The sequence below is a fragment of the Platichthys flesus genome, chromosome 17 (genome assembly GCF_949316205.1).
Source record: "Platichthys flesus chromosome 17, fPlaFle2.1, whole genome shotgun sequence".
NCBI lineage: Eukaryota > Metazoa > Chordata > Actinopteri > Pleuronectiformes > Pleuronectidae > Platichthys > Platichthys flesus.
Window position 1 is genome coordinate 12,280,526 of NC_084961.1, and position 20,231 is coordinate 12,300,756.

General features: G+C 44.8%; 1 protein-coding gene across 1 annotated transcript; it reads left to right on the forward strand.

The window, feature by feature from the left end:
* The first annotated feature begins 334 nt into the window (after nt 1–334).
* On the forward strand, nt 335–18,844 carry tax1bp1a (Tax1 (human T-cell leukemia virus type I) binding protein 1a). The gene is made up of 17 exons (XM_062409766.1): nt 335–482; nt 1,867–2,081; nt 5,375–5,477; nt 6,010–6,200; nt 6,525–6,680; nt 9,244–9,392; nt 10,135–10,225; nt 10,318–10,503; nt 10,616–10,867; nt 11,069–11,260; nt 11,402–11,474; nt 11,924–12,420; nt 14,279–14,365; nt 15,112–15,298; nt 15,392–15,600; nt 16,621–16,703; nt 17,703–18,844. The coding sequence occupies exons 2-17, from the start codon at nt 1,893–1,895 to the stop codon at nt 17,911–17,913; spliced, it is 2,856 nt and encodes a 951-aa protein (XP_062265750.1). The 5' UTR covers nt 335–482; nt 1,867–1,892; the 3' UTR covers nt 17,914–18,844.
* The last annotated feature ends 1,387 nt before the right edge of the window (nt 18,845–20,231 follow it).

Sequence of the window (20,231 nt, forward strand, 5' to 3'; positions counted from 1 at the left end):
TGCTCACTTTATATCATCAGAAAAAAGCAAAATTAAATCGAAAAAAATATTTGGAAATTTAAAAATAATTATTTAATAGAGTTTTTATTTTCTGTTCGCAATGTGGGAGATGGTAAATAAATTAAACCCTCCAGCTACGTGTACACTTGTGGCATTGGTTTAAGTTGCAAAAGGGTCATATTTAAAATAAAGCCTAAAAAATATATTATTTATTATATAAAAAACGGACATGTTGTTTAGATAATTTTTAGATGATTTAATAGTCATAGAAAACAAAACACATTTACCGTCTCCTCGTGAGCATCCTCAGCATCCTCTGCGCCGCACAGCATCCCGGAAGTGGGGCATCATCTGCTCCTTCAGGAGGAGACGCATCATCGTCTGAGCTGTTGTCAACAACGAGGACAGAGGCGAGAAACCCTTCGGCCTGGTCGGGCACAAATCCACTCTCCCCCCCTGCACAAGGAGTTCATATGAGAAGGGTACGCTTTTCATTTTCAAGCTAAATGAACGCCTCGTAATTCCCGTCCGTCGCGTGTCTCTGAGAGGAGGTTTAGCTAGCTGGTGACTTGACACGACATGGCCTGTTCGCAAGCTAACGTTAGCTGCCTAGCCATCGTAAATAAGATTATCCTCCGGGCTGCCTGGGCCATGATGACATGACAGAGATGTCCTGCGACGCCTTTACGACTGGTTCACTCAGTGCTGGTCGCTGTGACTCGGTGTACAGACAGGGTTATGGACGCTGGCTAGCTGAACCGAACCTCAGTTATGACTCACTGTCATTTATCTCAGTCACCAGTCCAGGGTTGGGTCACATGCAAATATGGGGCAGGGTTGTTTTTTTTTTGTTAAAGGCATGTTGTAATGGCAGGGATGCAAAGAAGCTTCATCACTTGCAAATAACCAACGCACGTTCCCACTGGCTCCTCTTTCTCCTCTCCACCTCACAACACATGCATAGTTTGGCCAATTTAAATTCAGTTGTTCTGCAGCGAAGGTGCTTATTTATGGTGGTGTGATGGTGCAGCAGCTCCATTTTCAACATGGTTAAAGAAGAACTGTGATAAAGAGATGCTGCAGCAATTTATTATTGTATTTTCATAAGGTCTGATGAGAGATTTTTGAAAAAGAGTGGTAAGGGTGATGCCACAGATAGGTGCTGGCTTTAGTTCTGCAGCATGTGTCATGCTCCGATAATACCGGAGGCTGCATTATCTGTAATGCTATATACAATCATTATATCCTTATACTGTCACTGCCTAGTTTAAGCCCAAAACCTCATGTCAGCCTCCCTAAGGACAAGTTTCACTACTGCTTTCATAGACTGAATATTACCTTCTCACTCTGGTAAGTACACCTGTAAAATCTGATTTCCCCCTTAAATAATTGACAATAATACACTATAAAAATACTCCCATTACCAGTTAATATCTGACATTACAAATCATGCATTTACAGACTGAAGGGCTTTTTGTTGCACGGGAAGGACAACGCTTGTTCACATACTTGCTGCTTTTACAAGGCTCTACCGAATCAACATCTTCATAGTCTGATCAGTAAGGGCCACAGATGAAATGAGATGTTATTCAGCGTAAATTGGCTGCAACATAAACATCTCTGCACGCACCTTTAACAACTTTAGAGGATCTTGAGTACTAAAAACCCCCCATGTCCAGAGCTGGTTATGTATCATACATCTGTTTTAACAATGGTTCTCAAACTGGAGGTGGGCATAGAGCCACTGCATAGGAGGCTTGGATGGCTGCTGTCATATTTGTGTGCATGACTCAGGACGAGTTGTATATTTCCTTCACACTTTTTATACTCATTGTCTGACTGTTCTCTGCTGCTCTTCCCTTTCAGACAAATGAAGTGACCACCAGGATACAATGTCATCTTTCCAGGTGGTGGACTCGTCGCCAGGCAGCAGCGTCAGCATCATGGAAACGTCCAACTTCGCCCACGTCATCTTCCAGAACGTGGGGAAGAGTTTCCTGCCGCAGGCGCCCCTGGAGTGTTGCTACACCCTGACCCCCTACATTACACCCAACCCCAAAGACTGGGTGGGCATCTTCAAGGTAGATGACACACACACACACACACACACACACACACACAGCTGCTCTTACTAAGACCATCCTTCAAAGACACCACTGAGCACAATCACTTCAGGACCAGGCTTTTATTAATCTAAAATCCCTTATGGTACAAAGATCTACTTAGAGGTTGGAGATGTTCCCAGCCCATTACAAGTGTTTGTGACATGTATTATGTGTTAGGGTTTTATTAATTGGTCATAGGTTTGAACTTGGCACATTAACACATACATCCGCCCGACACTAATGCCTCAACTCTTCAAAACATGCCTAACACCTCACCACAAGCTTTGGTGTGGTTGCTGTGCATGCAGAAAGAGGAAGAGTGTACATGGTGGGCTGGTTACAGTAGGTCTCGCTGGGGGGCAAACATTTGTTGCTCTTAATGATCCACTCTGATTCTTATTAAGGACCTCTTCCCCCCCCACCATCTTCACTTCTTTGTCCCCCCTCTGTCTTTCCATCGGTCTCTCCTCTGCTTCCTGCTAACCAACCTCCCCCCTCGGCTTCGCTCTTTTATCAAGGCCATCAAATCTCACACATAATTAACAGGAAATGTGAACTCGGAAACTTAATGTCTCGTAAAGTCGAAAGACAAACTTTTTATCGTTGTTTGAGAACCGACTTCAAATCCACCAACTCAATTAAAAAAGAATAAAGATGCTGGGTTTATTTGGAAAAAGTCAATTGGAAAATTTAATTGTTGTAATGCATGCTAATGAAACCTGTTTCATGGTTAGCGCCTCATGTCAGGCAACAAGCAGACAGTGCTTCTCTTGAATCCTTTTGACGTACTTGTCTGTCGTCTTGTGTGTTCATTCGAGTCATATTTAATTCCGTCAATATGAGTTTATATTTTATTAGGTTCAGCTCATGTATTCCTTCTATCAGGATGGCATGTGTAAACCGGTCTCAAGGTGTGCTTTTAGAAATAATAATTTGTTCGTAATTGGAAGCGAGCTGACACCCCTATACAAATACTGAAGAATCTGAATACTGAGCCTTCGGTGTTTGGAAATTATACTGAAAACAAATCAACAGGTTGTTGCATTATATAACTGATTTATTGGGTTTGAATTTCCTACTGAGCACCGATAATAACCATGTTCGTCTATGATATACTTTTGGCTCCCAGAGGCAAAACCTTTGTGCAGATATTACTCAGGGAGAGAGCATTTTTCCCCCCTTTGCTTTCACATCTATAGGCGTTACCTGTTTCAGACAGAGAGAAAGAGAGAGAGAGAGAGAGAGAGAGAGAGAGAGGGAGTGGAAGAGAGCCTGAGCCATAAAGCTGAGCTGCTCTGAAAATGACTCAGACTGCTCTGGCAGGCTGGTTTGAGTTGCGCACAGACACCACCTAGTGGCTAGTAATGTCTTTACTACAATAATACTGATCCTTGTAAGAGATACTTTCTGAGATGATGGGGATTTCTAACGCACTCGTATTATTGTATACATTATAGTAAGTAAACAGTGTACAACAGTGCACATTAAAAACAAGCTTGTCAAGTTCTGTTGTGTCTTCAAGCATTGTGGTCTTTTACCAACATGGTCACATATATTTGATCCTGCACTTGTCAAGAGAAAGTTCTGTTTAGCTTGGCACACACACACACACACACTCACACACACACACACACACACACACACACACACACACACACACACACACACATAACTCCTAATAAGCCCTGTGGAACTTTTTTTTTTTTTTTGGGGTTCGTGGCATGTTTGTTGGGTCGACAGGGAGAAACCAGTTGTGTGAGTGTATAATTAACGTGTCATCATGCTGTTCCCTCACACCTTGGTTGAATGATTGATAGCTGCTTTGCCTGTGATTATTTTATAACATCACTCCCGTGTTGGAATGCCAAACCATACCTAGCTAAATGTCAGTCAACTTCACTCTGCAATTAGCAAAATTATTTATGTCCCGTTGCTCTTAAGCAAATACACGTAGGCACACAAGTTTGAAGTTGGAGAGCGTCCATCGCTGTCAAGCCTCTCACTGAGATACTGTCGGAGGCGGAAAGAATGTTCTTGGCCTAGGTTGCCATGCTGGCTATCACTTTGTTTGGAATGGCATTATACTGAGTGTAATAGGTTGATAAGACAAACACTACAATTATCTCTCATGCAACAGAATCCTTTTACCAGAGATTTTGACAAATGCTTCGGGTAGCTCAGTTGATTTACGGTTACCGGGTTAAGCTTCCAAATGCTTTGTCAGGTTTTGGCCAATTCTAACTTTTTCTGGGTGGTTTCATGTTAGTTAAATTCTTTAGATTTCACACGTATTGTTTTTTTTTTTCAATAACCAACTGTGTAAATGGTTTTCAGGAACCATTTGAAATGTATTAGCACCTTACTCGTCAGTTTTGGAATGTTATAGCTTATTTTGAAAGTTAAACCAAAAAGGCGAGTAGCCCCTCCCAGTGTTTTGTGCATCCTGTAATTTTCAATACAGCCTACAGTCGTAAAGCAACCACCTTAACGGCAATATGATATGATGATTACCTGACAGCTGTCCAAATAACGAGGCTCCTCTCTCGTGCCACCTTTGTGTCGCACAGTGCCCACAGGTGGGATTTACTTGGGCACAGCTGAAGTGCAGCTCCGTAATGTCACAAGCACGTATCGCACATGTGAGCTGAAACGAGGTGTGTGTATGAATGTTAGCAGCCCAGTGTGCAGTTTGAGCGCGACAGATTTACGGCGCAGGACCTGAGTTATGATCCTCACAACTCCATGTCATCGTACATCACCTAACAACACATGACATTCGTGAAACTACATCTCCCTTGCCATTTGGTGTAAAATGTTCACCTTTTTGTCCTCTGTTCTCACCCCCCTCCCTCAACCTTTCCACGTGGGACATTCTGTGCCGTCTCAGGAGTCTGTGCATGTGTGTATACTTACACACAGAGCTTTGTGCACCCCTGGCTTCCCACCCCATTCTAACACCTTCTCCGCCCCCTCTCTTTTTCTTGTGAGCCCAGAAGGGGTAGGAAGTGAGGGGAGGAGAGGGTGTGTGGAAGAATGAGGAGGCATGGTTTTAAATGTTTCCATTCTTGCCTTGACCATTGTATATAAAACTCTGGATACTTTTTACCTAGTGTGCTGTCAAACATTTTTATGATAAATGAAACCTGGCTATAAATCATAAATCCAAATGCCTTTGACATGTATGATTTTTATAAATAATATTAATAAGATATAAACTGTCCTATTTTTTATCCTGGAAAATCATGTTTTCTTTTTCATTGCTTCCTCAGGTGGGTTGGAGCACAGCCAGGGATTACTACACCTTCCTTTGGTCTTCTATACCTGAAAACTACGAACCAGGAAGTACTGTGCACAGCACTGTGGTGTTTCAAGGTACACACACACACACACTTGGTAAAACCACTATACAGACTTGAGGTATTCCAAAGTAACTCCTCCATTTTACGGCACGTATAAAAACCAGCACTTTTATTTAATAAGGGAACACAGCCACAAACGACGGCCTGGGACCTGAGCACCTTGAAACCACACACATGCACACAAACACACGCAGTCGTTGAGAGCCTGCAAACTGGTTTTACTGGGTCTGGAACGGTCAGATATTACACAGTGAAAATATGAGAGTGTGCTGTGGTGTGTCAGGAGTCAGTAAAAGCTGTTGGCTGCTGGGTGGTTCCGTACTTAACTCCTCCGTCCTAGAGAACCAGGCCCAACACATCAATAATTCTTCTGTGAGATCTCATTGGCATATAAAATGTGATGTGTTACACGGAGAAACATTCACTTGCCACTGTGCTGTGTGCAAAGGACAGTGGTCTTGCTTTTTGTCTAATATTGTATTTTTTATACATTTAGAAAAAAAATGTGAATTTAACACACCCACGTTTTTCTCCTTGCACTGTAGGGTATTATGTCCCTAAATCTGACGGAGAGTTTTACCAGTTCTGTTACGTCACACACACCGGTGACATCAGAGGAGCCAGCACGCCCTTCCAGTTCAGGTCAGCCACTCCCACCGAGGAGCTGTTGACCGTTACCGAGGACGACAGCAACTCAGACATACTGGTCGTCACCACGAAGACGGGTCTGTTAGAGGTAGGCCTCACAAAAGTAATGCACTTCTGATTTAGTTTTTCAACTTGGCCCATAATTAAATTATCTAATAGCAAAGCCCATGACCCATAACAGATTCACAGTTGGACCTGACGTGACCTCTGACCTCACTGATAAGGAGGAGGAGAACAGCATAAATTCCCATTTCTGCATAAATTATCTATTATTATTATTTATACTTTCATTAATATGTACTGTCTTTGAAATTACAAAACCAGGTGAATTTATCACCATAATCTTCAGAGAGCAACTTCCATTCTCATCTTACCTCCCTGTCCCCTCAACCCCTATCCTACTGCCTTATAGAGAGTGGAGGAGGCACAGCAGGAGCGCAGGGAGCTGCTGAAGGCCATGCGGCTCCTGCAGGAGGAGAAGCATCAGCTGCAGGAGGAGCAGAAACGACTGGCCAGGGAGAGGGAGCAGGAGAGGGAGACATGCTGTCTGCTGCGGACACACAACCAGGTTAGAGGAGGTGGGGTGAGGTGATAGCAGAAAGGCAGGCAGGCAGGCAGAGGGATGTTTTTCATGCACACACAACATAACATGATTGGTTGTAACAAGTGGATAGGATGACTGCACAAACCGTGCATCTAAACTAAATGTACAACGAAATTGGATGTGAGTTTTTTTTTGTGTGCACACGTGCAGAGGTGAGTGCATACATAGACAGTTGGCCTCTGTTTGCATATGTGTGTGGAGCCGGTTCCTCACCAGTGATCACAGGTCTAAAAACTTCAAACGCCCGAATTCATGAATAATCGGTGTCCCTGTTTTAGAGACGCACAAAGAGCAACAATGACTGTGTATGTAAGTGCCAGTGTTTCTCTCCTTTTTTAACGACCCGACTCAGTGGGCCAGAATGGAATTGGGACGCAGTTTTCTCGGGCATCTGGCGTCAGGGAAGGTGCCATCGCAACCACAGAGTGAACAAACATGACGTCAAACGCACAAACACACATGCGCCGGCGCTTATACACATTCACAAACTGCCCCCCTTCAAACTCACACTCACATTTGGGTTCCACACCACAAGGCCTTTCTAATGTGCATTCACACATGCACAAGCGTGCACACACGCACAAACACACTCATTATGCCACCCGCTTGCAAACCCTTTTAGTCTGTGTGTGGAATGAGCAGGGTAGACCGCAAAACCGCCTGCCTGAAAAAAGGGCCCTGCCCAGCCTCAGGGACAAACACCACTCAGTCACGCGATTTCAGTGGCCACTGCTTTCTCACTGTCTATTTTCTCCCTGTCTGTCGGTCTCTCTGTTCTTGCAAGTCTCTCTGTCTCTCTGCTTCAGTAGTTCTCTCTGTTCTTGCATGTCTCTCTGTCCCGGTCTGTCTCTCTGTTCCTTTATGTCTCTCTGTCCCGGTCCGTCTCTCTGTTCCTGTCTTTCTCTTATTTTTTAAAGAGATTTCACTTCAGAGTTTATTTGCATGACCTGAAAAGAGACAATTTAGCTCAGATTAGGTACATAAAAATACTCCTCATTACCCTTGTGCCTTTTCTGTTCACTCATTGACCAGGCTGAGTCAGATTTGAGATTTTACTATTTTATGACTCGCTCATGTGATGAGCAGTAGCTTGGCACACACACCTAAAACCAGTCATGTTGAGGAAACTCGATGAAAGCAGAGAGGTCTGTTGTGAAACAGCGCCTGGAGTATAGGGAGTTTGAAACCAGTCTCTTATCGCCCCCTGGTGCAGCTCTCAGGTCCAGACTTCAGAGTGAGGACATGCTGCTTTGAGTTAGTCTGCTGCTCTTTTTTTTTTTTTACAAAGGACAAAATCGCCATAAATCACGTGGTAATACAGACACACACTGTTATTACTGTTCTGCTTTTCATTCAACAGTCATGTCCATGTGTAGATATACGACTTGTGTGTGTGTGTGTGTGTGTGCGCACGTCTTTGTAGGGCATTTACAGTAGGTGCGTTAGCTCCTGCCATGACGATGAAAATATCCTTTGAGTTTAACATGAAAACATAAGTACATATTTTGTGGCTGCTAATTTTACGACTACACTTTTTATAAGGTCTTTATGCACTGCTAAAGTGCTTACCAAACGCCAGCAGTAAAAATCATACAGTAATCTACGCAGAGCCAAGCCCAGAGGGAGACAGGCTTGAGTGTGTGTCGGTTTGTGCGCATGTACAGTCCATCAGTTCTGGATTGATGGCTGTACCCTGCACATATCTGCCTGTCTCCATATGTCCTTGAGTGTGTTTGCGAGTATGTGTGTGGGCGTGCTACTAATAGAAGGGAGTGTATGTGCAGAGGTATGTAGTTATGTCCGATGAGTGATTTAATGTCCTTCACTGCTGATTAGCACCAAGTTCAAACAAGGTATTTCCTCTGCAGGAGCACAACGTGGGTAAAACAGACCTTACGTGATCTGTGAAGCGATAACTGGAATTTTTTGGACTTCACCAATGCTAGGCAGATTACATTTTTTTTCCCTGCATGCATTCACTTCACACTGCTGCAATAGAACATTTTAGCCACCTTAGATACTAAATCTGACTTTTGCAGCCATCGTAATCTGCATAACTCTCTTGATAAGGTAAGACTTAAGTGATGCCTGGGGGAAAGTTTCCCTTTTTCGAGCTGTCCTTTAAATATGTACGATAAAAGTTTGCAAAGTACATACAATTTATGTTTCATAGTATTTTAAACTATATCAATACATGTTTGCTAATATTTGTGCAAATGTACACTTGCAGTTTCCATAAATATGTAACATTCAAGAAGGTACTGCAGTGATAAACTGCATTAGATTAATATGGGTTGCAACTGGTATAAAATATAAATACAAAATGCATAAAAGCAGTGCAACATACAGCATGTAATATAAGCTACATGACGGCCATGCGTCACATGAAAAATTACCATCTGTGTTTAATCATGAGTGTTGCCAAAGCTTCAGCCGTAGTCCAACACTTCTTCCCCACACCCAAAGCTGCAGTTATTGGCTCCTGCCCCTGTCACTGTGATCCACGTCTGCCTCCTCTGTCATGCAGGAGCTGCTGCGCTCGTCGCAGGGCCTGTCAGAGGAGAGGGAGGAGGTGAGGCGGAGGCTGAAGGAGGCCACGGACCGAGTTCGCCAGCTAGAAGAAGACCTGCTGGGAGTCAGCCAGAGAGGCCTGCAAAAGGAGACGGAGCTGGACTGGTTAGTGGAGAACGCGAACACATGTCCATCAATCATCCAGACTCGTCCATTTCTGTGAGGAATAACTGTGTTTGATGCAGGTTTCTTGCATGCTTTCTGCTTGCTCAACATTTTCATCATTCCATTCATCCACATGCAGTGGACAAAATCTGTTCAAGCATAACCCCGGGCTTCGGAAATTGTAATTGAGTGAAAACAGCACGACTCAAACAATAGTCTCAGTTAAGGTCTTTGCGAACCAAGTCCAGTTTGGATCACATTAATTTGTTTTCTTTTTTAATATGCAATCTCAGTTCTGGTAGCGTATCAAACTGGACCACGATCTGGATAATTTCGTGGTCCTTGTGCCTGGTGGCATCTTGGGTATCTTTTGTGATCATTTTCATTGGATGACGGATTTTTAAAAACATACTAAATATGCACTTGCTGTTCAAAGACCTTAACTTCTTTGGACTCATAAATATTCAATTTTAATGGAGGGATTCTTGGTTGGTTTAAACAAAGTTGGAACATCTTTCTGTTTTTCTTCATCCTTATAAACGTTGCATGTGCACTTCTACCCAAATATAAATTTAAGCTTCGCCAAAAACATAACCAACCAGGAAGTGTTGCTGCATAGACATATGCCAGCTCAAGCTTTTTCCAAAGCAGATTTTACAGCCTGCTAAAGTTGCATATCTAGCTAATGAACAATAAGTGAGCATTCCTTGACACCCCATCTTGGACTTGTTTTTTTCCACAGTCTGCGTGATCGTCTGAAGAAGCTGACGACAGAGAGAGACAGTCTGGAGAGCCAACTTAAGAACGAGAAGGATGAAAGAGAACTCTACAAGGTGGGGGACAGCCCTTCGCCGCTAGAAGACGGCCTAAATGGAAAGCCGTAATTTAAGCATTTTGCTCTTTTTCTTGCTGTCGCATTGCGTAGGTCCACCTGCGCAGCACTGAGCTGGAGAACACGAAGCTGAGTGCAGAGCTCCAGATGTTGAAAGCAGTGGAGCTGAACCGCGAGGTGACCATTGCCCAGTTCCAGGAGGAGCTAGAAAGGCTCAGAGCCTGTCATGCCCAGCGGGACAGCTTAGAGAAGGAGCTGCTGGTGCACAAGTCTGATAAGGCATATATAAATACAAAATGAAATAAATAAATGTCTACCACACTTATACCTGTGCAGACCTTTTTAGTACAATCAACTAATGTCTATTTAATTTCCTTCTTTATGTCTTTAGGCAGAGCTGGCCCGTATACGCGAGCAGCTCCGTCAGGCCGAGGAGCAGCTGCAGGCGTCCCGGCAGCAGGCGTCCCTGCTGGCCGCGGAGCTCCGTGACTCAGCCAGCGCCCGTGACCACACGATGACTGAGCTGTACCGCGCCCGCTTGGAGGCTGACAAGCTCCGCGCCAGTTTAGCTGATGCTCAGGCCGAGTGCCAACGCATGGAGAGCCAGTTAGACCGCATGCGGAGCACTGCACAAAAGGAAGTGGTAAGTACTAGAAACCCTTAATAAGTATCTTTCACTCTCTGTGAAGTGATTGTATTTAATGTAGAGTTGACTAATATGACATAAAGGCGGTAGAACATAATCGTCTTGTGGCTAACTCCTATTTCTGTATCGCATCAACACGTGCTGCTTTAAATTAGAGCAGAAAAAATGTTTTCTTAAACATCTTTTCCCCTGTTTCAGGGTGTTGGGACAGGTGGGGAGGTGACACCCAGTATGATGGTGGTGTCAGAAGCAGAGGCTGAGCTGCAGAGGGAGGTGGAGGAGCTGAAACTGCGTCTCCACATGGCTGCCGAACACTATAAGGAGAAGTACCGGGAGTGTCAGCGCCTCCGCAGGCAGGTCGCTAAACTGAACACAACTGAGTCACAGGGGGTAAGTTACTGCACGGTGAGCATACTTGCTGTGGGCCTTATAATTCCGTGTAGAGAACACCGATCTTTCTGCTGCTTCTGCAACTAGGTGTAATCAGATTGGGTTGATGTACTGTTCACGTTGCTGTGTGTCCGTTTGCAGGAGCCAAAAAGAAATGCAGCGACTGAGACGTCACACGAACCACTGACCCCTAGTCCAGAATCACCCACAGCAGGTACAGTGTGTTTCTTTTCACCGAGTCTCCTCATATTGCTTTGTAATCGCAGAACATATTTCACTGCGAGCTATACAGCCCACTTGTACATGGCTTTGCATGACTAGACTTTTTTCTTTCTTCTTACTGTGCAATTACTATTTCCGTCTTCCGCCTAGACACGTGTAAATGCACATCTCTAGACAACAAGTTCAGGCAGATTCTGAGATTTTAGAAAATCATTCATGGGAAAAGGAAATGAAGGAAAGCGGAGGTGGATGAGCTGGGTAGACGGAAAAACCAAAAATGTTAATTAAAGACCTATGATAAAAAGGATTCCAGGTGTTGTTGGGAAAATAAAAAGCGATTATGTTAAAATGTCCGTAATTATCACATCATAGTAATTATTAATACTTCAATCAACGCAGAGGATGTTCAGATGATATTGTATACCTACTGTGTTTTTACAGGAAACATAGCTACTGCAGTTCTACAAGGAGCAACTGAGATAACACTCATCCCAGAGCTCCTAACCAGGAAACCTACATCCACTGACACACACCTCATTACAGAAACAGATGACAGGCAGACAGATTATATTCAGAATGAGTGGGCCGAGGCAGAGGGTGGGGGAGAATGGAACCGAAATGAAAACACCGAAAAGGAGAAGAGAGAAGAGAAGGAGAGCCTGCCGGAGGAGAGCCTGCGGATGACGAGCTGGGTAGAGGTGGAGAACGAGAGGCAGGGTGCCGAGGTGGAGGGTGCACTGAAGCTAGAGGAAGTGAGGCCCGTCAAGGAGGAGCCGGTGATGCTGGAGGTGGAGGGGATGAGCATGGAAGAAGTGGAGATAGAGCAGACTCGCTCGGTGGAGGAGGAGCTAGCGATGATGGAGGAGAAGTGGCGGGAGCAGTGCGCCATAAACGAGACGCTCAAACTGAGGCTGGCCAATGAGGAGGAGCGATTCAGGGTAAGATACAAATGCACACACACGCACACACACACACAGAGCAAACACACCATGTACCTGAAAGCTCAGAGTTGTGACTGAGGGTGTTGGATAAACTCCTCAGAGTGGCTGGAAATATGAGCAATGTTAAGCAATTGTGTGTGAGCCCTTGAGCAAGGCAGCTACAGTGCCTCCAGTAACGCACATGCTCCAGTAAAGAGCATGTAAAGCACATCTGTATATTGAGTGCGCAAAATTTGAGCTCTAACTTATAATTATTTCAGTACTAATTAGAATGTCCCTAAATATTTCTAGGCCTGACACTTTTTCTGAAACTGAAATGTAAGATTGGTGAAAGGCTAACAGTAATCCCACATGTTTGTTGTCGTTAGAAGAGTAAGATGCAGGACAGCTTTATTTGCTAGTGTCGTCCATTTTCATAGTGAAACAATATAACAATACTGCCTTATTTACCTGATAGGTCAAGAGGGGCATCTAATAAGCTGATAGTGAGTGCCCTCTGCTGGCAAACTATTTTGGTCAGTCTGGTGATTCTAGACTTTGAATTCAAACCGGTCATTACACTTTGAATATTAACTTTTCCCTCCACTTTTGAATTTCGGCTAAGAAGTGACGTCGGCCAATATGGCTGGGCATTGCCCTTGTACGCTGGGTTGAGTCCTCTTGAAGTGGCTGAGGGTTGATTCTGACCTGGCCCTTTGAGGCATGTATTCCTGCTCCACAAAGTAGTGTATGCTGTGAGACTAAATCTCTTGAAAAGTACAATATTTACACATTTGAGTCGAGCGGGTAAAGCTAGAGGTTGCACTTGAGTAAATTCACATTTTGTGGGTTGAAATCCATTTTCAGTTAATAAAAACACTTTACATTTAACTGGTGCTGCCGCAGGCACAAACATGTAGCTGCTGCATCAGTGCCACACATGAGCCAGTATGTGTGTGTACGGTTTAAGTTTGTGTGACCCAGTACAAGTATTGAGCTTGTTGCCTCTACGTGGACCTGCTGCATTTTGCGTGTGAACGTCAGCCAAAGTACCTACTGCCATTTAATCTCCATGAGTGAGTGTGTTTATTGGCGCTGTAAATAAGACTCTCCCTGTCTTCGGTAGAGTCTCCCGTCTTAGGCGAGCGCCCCGGGCCCGGAGCCACTCTTAATGGCCCCGGAGACTGACAAGCAAGGCATCCGCAGAACGCCGTGCTTTACGGCTTGTTTACATCAGCCGCCCGGAGAATGGAGGCGAGGGAGAGGAATAAGACGGGGAGAGTCGAAAGGGGAGGGCGAAGCTTAGAAATTCACTGCTGCAGACTCCCTTCACCTGAACTTAACCTTCTAATGCTGCGCTGTAAATTTATGAAAAGAGGGGAGCCAGCGAGAGAGGACAAAGGGAGATGAAAGGGAAGGAGGGGGGGAGTGAGGGAAGCTTAGAGAATTTAAGAGTGAGAGAAGCGGGATAGACAGACAGACATGAAGCAGAGGGAGAAACTGCAGGAGACGGGGGAATTGGAACCTTTGTAATGGGTTGAAATAAGAGACGAGCAGGCAACTAGTCACGTAAACTATCCCACAGGGTCAGTCCTGTTAGAAAGTCTGATATTTACTCCAACCCCCTCTGCTCGTGTCTGCCCTGGACACAACGTGATTTCGTGTGTTTCAAAATCACAACACATTTAGATCTGGGTGATGTTCCCACACATCAACGAGAGCAAAGATAAATTCATTGTGTTCTGATTGTACTCTGTGTATAGAGATAAACAACTTGGCCTCTAGTTGAAATGGATTCCAGTAACCCTATGATTTCGTAATAATGATGAGCTAATCCTTGATGCTAATATTTTTTCTGTGTGTTTTCTGTCTCTAGGTGCAGATGGCCGAGCGAGCCAGTGAGGTGACGGAGCTGAAACGAAACCTGGCCCAGGCGCTTAGAGACAAGGAGCAGCTGCAGGAGGTAACGCGTCAAACATGCTCCTAGATGAATAAGCCTTTACTGGATCGGTTCTTCATATTTCAAACCAGCACTTTCTTTTTGTTTTCATCATAAATATGAGTTGAGTTAGATTTTTAGAAAGCTATAAACCCTCTTAATACCAATCTCTTCTTAAAGCCGCTGACTGCACATACATTATTTAGATAATGTAGGCTTTCAATTGAATTCCATTGAAATATCATCACCTTTTAAGTGCAATGTCTGAGCTCTTTCCTGTAAATTTTCCTTTCCCTTCACACTCCCCCACTATCCACTAATTAAAACATCTATACTTCTTCCCTCGCCCGTTGGTACAGTGCCATTAGACAGTGCAAATGCCAGGCGACGTGTCTGTTTCACCTTCCCAACCCTGGTTTAAATGTTAAACCTGATAGCAGCGCACTAATGAAGTCGTCGGGCGGAATCGCGTGGGGAGGGAGGGAGGTGGGGAAAAAAAAGAGGGCGAGGGCGAGCGCCTCTATCAGCGAAGCCAGAGCGGAGGGAGCCAGAGTCTGACACCCATTACAGTAATGAGTAGGGTACTAATGCTCTTGCTTCAGATATAATCACAAAGGGCAGGGACGGTGTCGAGGGAAAGTTAAACTCTTGAGCTGAAAGAACCGGGTGCCCGTGGTGTCCCAACAGTGCACTTAAAGAAAATACAAAGATGCAATATATCATTTAGAAGTAGTGAGAATATTCAAAGATGGGTGCTCTCTCTCCTCCAGGAGCTGCAGCGTTATGTGTGCAGACAGAGGGAGCAGGAGGCTGGTGCCCAGGCTGCTGAGGCCAGGCAGCCCATGGTGCTGCGCTACCCGCTGCCCTATCCCCAGGACCCCTCCCCTCCACCGCTGGTGCCGCAGAGGCCCGCTGAGCTGCAGTTCGGCAATCCCTACTCCACGGACACCACGAGAGGTGGGAGGAATTCAAACTCCTGTAAACCACTCTTTCATGCTCCTCTCTGTCAGGATGTGTAACTGTTTTTCTCTTCTTTTTTTTTTTTTTTAGACCGGGCAGATGTAGCTATGTCTCCTGAGCACATGTCCCGTCCACCACCGGAGGCCCCGCCCTGCGCCCCTCCCTGTGCACCCCCGATGACACCTCGAGGCCCTGAAGCCGGGGCACCTGGCTGGGACCGAGAGGTGGTCTGCATCCAGCCCTGTCGCAGCACGAGCCCCCCTGAGAGCCTGGAGCATCCACCAGAGGAGCCAGGAACTGTACGTCCATATAAATACACATTTCTGCTTATGGCACAGTAGTCCCCAAAGTCCAATCAGGCCTCACCTAATTTCACACACTCATAAATATCAGTCCCCCTAAATGTGCCTGATTTTCTTCTTTTTCATCAAGATCCAATGATTCATTCCCTTGGAAAGTGGTTAAACTGGCAAAATGCCCAATAATCCAGTGTTCAATTCTCAGATCCACACCAAAACTCTTACTTTGCTAACGTCACATTACACCACCGAGTTCGGCGGAAGTACGTTGAATCCTGCTGAAACAACCAACAAAACAAACAAACGGGCAGGGGTGAAAACATAACCTCCTAGGCGGAAGCAACTAAAACTCAGGCTGGTGGCTTAATCTTGTATGGAGTATGGGTTTTAAGATTTTACATGCGTCGATAATGCATACATGAATACCATCTGTTTATTTGTCAGTGAGTCATTAAAGCAGCACATCGTCAATCTGATCTCAGTTCAGCAGTATATCGGGATATTAACATAAATGCACAACACACGACTTTTGTTCAGAGCCTTTCTTTTCCATCCTCGCTTTGTGTTTCGGCAGCCAGCGAGTTCCTGTCACGCTCACCCCTCGCTTATTCGACCCCGTCTCTGTCTCTCGTCTCTGGAGTGCTCCTCCCCGCTGAATGAGGGAAAATGCGACGCGCCCTTAAAAGACGAGGCTTTGAACTCATTTGCATAAAGCTCTAATTAACGTCACTCCCTCAGAACTCGAGAGAGAGACGAAGATAATGAGGATCAGGAGAGAGTAATTGGGAGGAACTTTGCACAGGCACAGACTTCGGATCGTTTAGTGTTTGCCAGATTATATATTATGGTTGTTTTGGGAGGTTTTGTGTACGCTCCTCTCTAAAATAGATACCTGGCACCGGCATGCATATGAACACCAATCTTTCCTGGCTCAGATCATTCTGTCAACCCATCTCCGGCTTCTATTACTTTGGCTCAAAGTAAAATAGATCATTGATTCTTTTCTCAATGTGCTTGTAGGTCACTGACGGGGCTCAGCCGTCCTGTGATCATCAGTCCAGCAGACGCCGTGAGGCCAGGGGCAGCTTCTGCTTCGACTCCAGGTAAAACACCTCAAAACAAGACATTCGCACAATGTCACACAAGAAAGCACCTGCATGCTGACAAAAAACCAAGCCGAGGCAGCGGTTGTGTTCATTTTCCAGAATTATATACAGACCCAGACAATAACTATAAAGATATAAAATAAAACTCAAATGGAGCAAAAAAAAACTATTGTATATTGTATAAAATATATATAAAAGAGAAAAACATTTGCGTTATCAATTAATTTGCCCATAACTTTTTCAAATGAAACCATTTTTAAATCCTATCAGGGTTTTTATTTGGATCTGCATCAACTTACAACCACCAGATTAGAATGGCACTTCTGATAGAGTCGCTGCTACAGGCAAACAACTTCCTTGGCAGAGGAAAGAATAATATATCTAGAATGGCACTTAGAGAACGTATACCTCCGCCAAGGCCCTACAGTCCCCCTATTTAAATCAGCTAGTTTCTGATTTTTATTTGGATCTGGACCAAATTGTAAACACTGTTTTGTTTTTTCATCGAGCTCCATTAATTATCTCACAATCTTAAAGAAATAAAACCCTTGATCTACCCACTGTTCTGAATCCACAACCAAACTTAATGGGGTCTTTCTTGGCCCCACCCCTCCACAAAATTGACCGGAAATTGGTTGTGTAATTTTTGTGTTATCCTGCTAAATCACAAACAAAGTCAGACAAAAACAAGACCTCCTGAGCATTAAAGCTCAAAACTTGTATCCATTTCTGATAACGTTTCTACCTCAGGCACATGATGCAGATCATAAACAAGCAGGAGGTAACGCAGTTGTTGCATCGTAACAGTGATTTAACAATTACTTTCCTCGCTGCTGAAACTCCTGTCTACCGTGAGTTATATTATGGTCTGTTGAGCAGAAGCCTCCCGATCTGCTGGAAAGACTGTTTGATCGTCACCACCATAGGAGACACTGCCGCAGAGCCGCAGATCATCGAGTGTGAACCACAGCATTTCCCCTCTTTCTGTCTCCGTAGCAACGACGTTCACAAGCGCTGCCCGCTGTGCGAGGTGATCTTCCCCCCCCACTTCGAGCAGCGCAGCTTCGAGCAGCACGTCGAGAGCCACTGGAAGGTCTGCCCCGTCTGCTCCGAGCAGTTCCCGCTCAACTGCCAGCAGCAGCTCTTCGAGCGGCACGTCCTCACGCACTTCGACGGCCACGTGCTCAACTTTGAGCAGATCGATTGAAGGAGTTATGGTTGGGGGGGGGGGGGGGGGCGGTGTTGGTTTACACCTGGAATCGTGGCACACCGTATGGGTAAACGTGTGTTTGTCGGCCAGTAGTTCAAATTCGATTGGGGTTTGGTTAAGTTGTCTCGTTGATTTACAGTCAGTCACACTTTTTCGGTTCCTGAAGGTTACAAACGAATGTAGTTTACTCGTGAGAGGAAGCGTGAGGTCGTGCTTCAGACGGCTCCTCCACCCGGGTGGTTGTGAAGTCGTGTGGCGGGCGTTCAGCTAAATACACAGCGGGTGAAAGGATCATGAATAGGTGGGAACAGTTGCTACGACCTTTTACTTTTTCTATTATTTTTTAACGCTCATCTTTCTGCTTCGATGGACTACAGCACCATTTAAAGAGCATGTATTTATTCTGTGTTTAAAAAACAATTCAACACTACAAAACTAGAATGAAGAGTCAATTGTAGCTTTGAAGGGGGATTAAAAAAAAAAAAAAGTGGCCCTCTCCATATTTCTTTACAGTGGGTAGGATTCTCTTGTGACAAAGCAGCCGAGAAAGTGCTTCATCTTTTCCCTCTGTCGTGGAAAGGCAAGGAAAAGACAGTCAAATGTTTGTTTTTTAAGTGTAAATGCAGAGATCTGAATATATGATGTCTTAAGAAGTCATCTGAGCGAGTATATAGTGTATTATGACGGAGGAAGGACGGTGGAGATTTTCTCTGTTTTTGACTTGCAATCCATGAGCTACCGAACGAATGACCGTGTTTTTTTGCAAACAGAGACGTCAGGTGGTTCGAACAGAAACAGCACTATTGTTTTCATGTATCTGCACTAAATAAGGCTTTATTCTGAATGTACTGTACATATGAAAGTACGTCGAAGTTGTGGAGCGACTTGTGAATTACTGTCGTGAATTACCCCCCCCCCCCACCCCCCCCACCCCCCACCCCCCCTGTAAACCTCCCCTCATGTTTTGGTGTTGAAAGAATGGCGGGCCAATGAGGTTTTACTTCCCGGTGATTGCACTTTCTGGTCTCTGGTCGGGCCGAGGGATACTGTACCATGTTGAAGGGAAACAGACGGCTGAGATACACTTTTATTGTTCAGTACTTCCACGTTTTTGAAGTTCAAACTGTGAAACGTCATTTTCTTTGTGCGCTGCTCCATGAGTGAATGCCGCCGCTTGTCTATTTTTCCGTCATTCCAACAGTGTTTTAATCAGGCTTTAAAAATTGCACATGCCCAGTAATCACAAGGCAAACTTATGTGTGTGTGTGTGTATGTGTGTGTGTGTGTGTGTGTGTCATGTGTCTGATGCAGCCAATTCACGCGTGAGTGTCTGGACGATGGTTGTAAGTGTGAACTGCAAAGATCTTTATGAATAAAGTAAGCTTGTTTAAATGCACTTCACCGGCGTGTGCGTCACTCGGGCTGAAAAAATGAGGAAACGAGCTCGACAGAGATTTTCACTTTATTTTGCTGTTTTTTTTTTGTTTTGTTTTCATTCATTTTCTGTTTTACATTTAAGCAGCTTCTCTTTTATATAGAAAGACAGTTTGACATCATTTACAAGTCACTCATGTCACGACCTGTCGTCCCCCCCCCGTACAAAAAGGAAACACACCGGTCCCCACGTTACATACGAAAATATAATTTAAAAGCACTTGACAACGGACACACATTACAATACATTCACTTAAAACAGTATATTGAAATCCCCCCCCTCACCCCCTCCTCCTGCACACAGCCTCCGCTCCTCCTCTCCCACATGTGTAATACTGCATTTGAAGATCAAACTGTTGCCATGGTGACGCAATGTCCATGAAGACGGAATGTTTTTTATTTTTATTACAAGTCGCTGTCCATCATGGCCATAGATGCCCCCCCCCCCCCCCTCCCCCCCCAATGCTGACAGGCAGGAATGAAGCACCTCCATCGCACGCAAACCATTGTCTCAGGGTTACTTTCAGGTTAGCGTGTCCAGAGAAGTACTTTGAACCTGACACTGAGGTTTTTAAAGATCTTGGTCCGCTTACTGGTGCTGCAGAACCGACGTGCATGTCTGTCAGGCAACGCTTGTGCTTTAGTTTGGTAGGGCAACACTTAAAAATGCCCTGTCAGCGCGGGTCCATGATGGCTAATATGTAACAGATCATTGATTTATTTTTCTTTAATCGTCATTTTCTGATATTTGCCATGCTAATCCTGTGGTTTCCATGGCAACAGCAGCTTGGAGGATGTGGGCGTGGCCGAGGTCACTTCACCCCGTCGGAGGAGGAGACAAACCTTGTGCACGATGAGGGAAATGATGTCATACATGAATG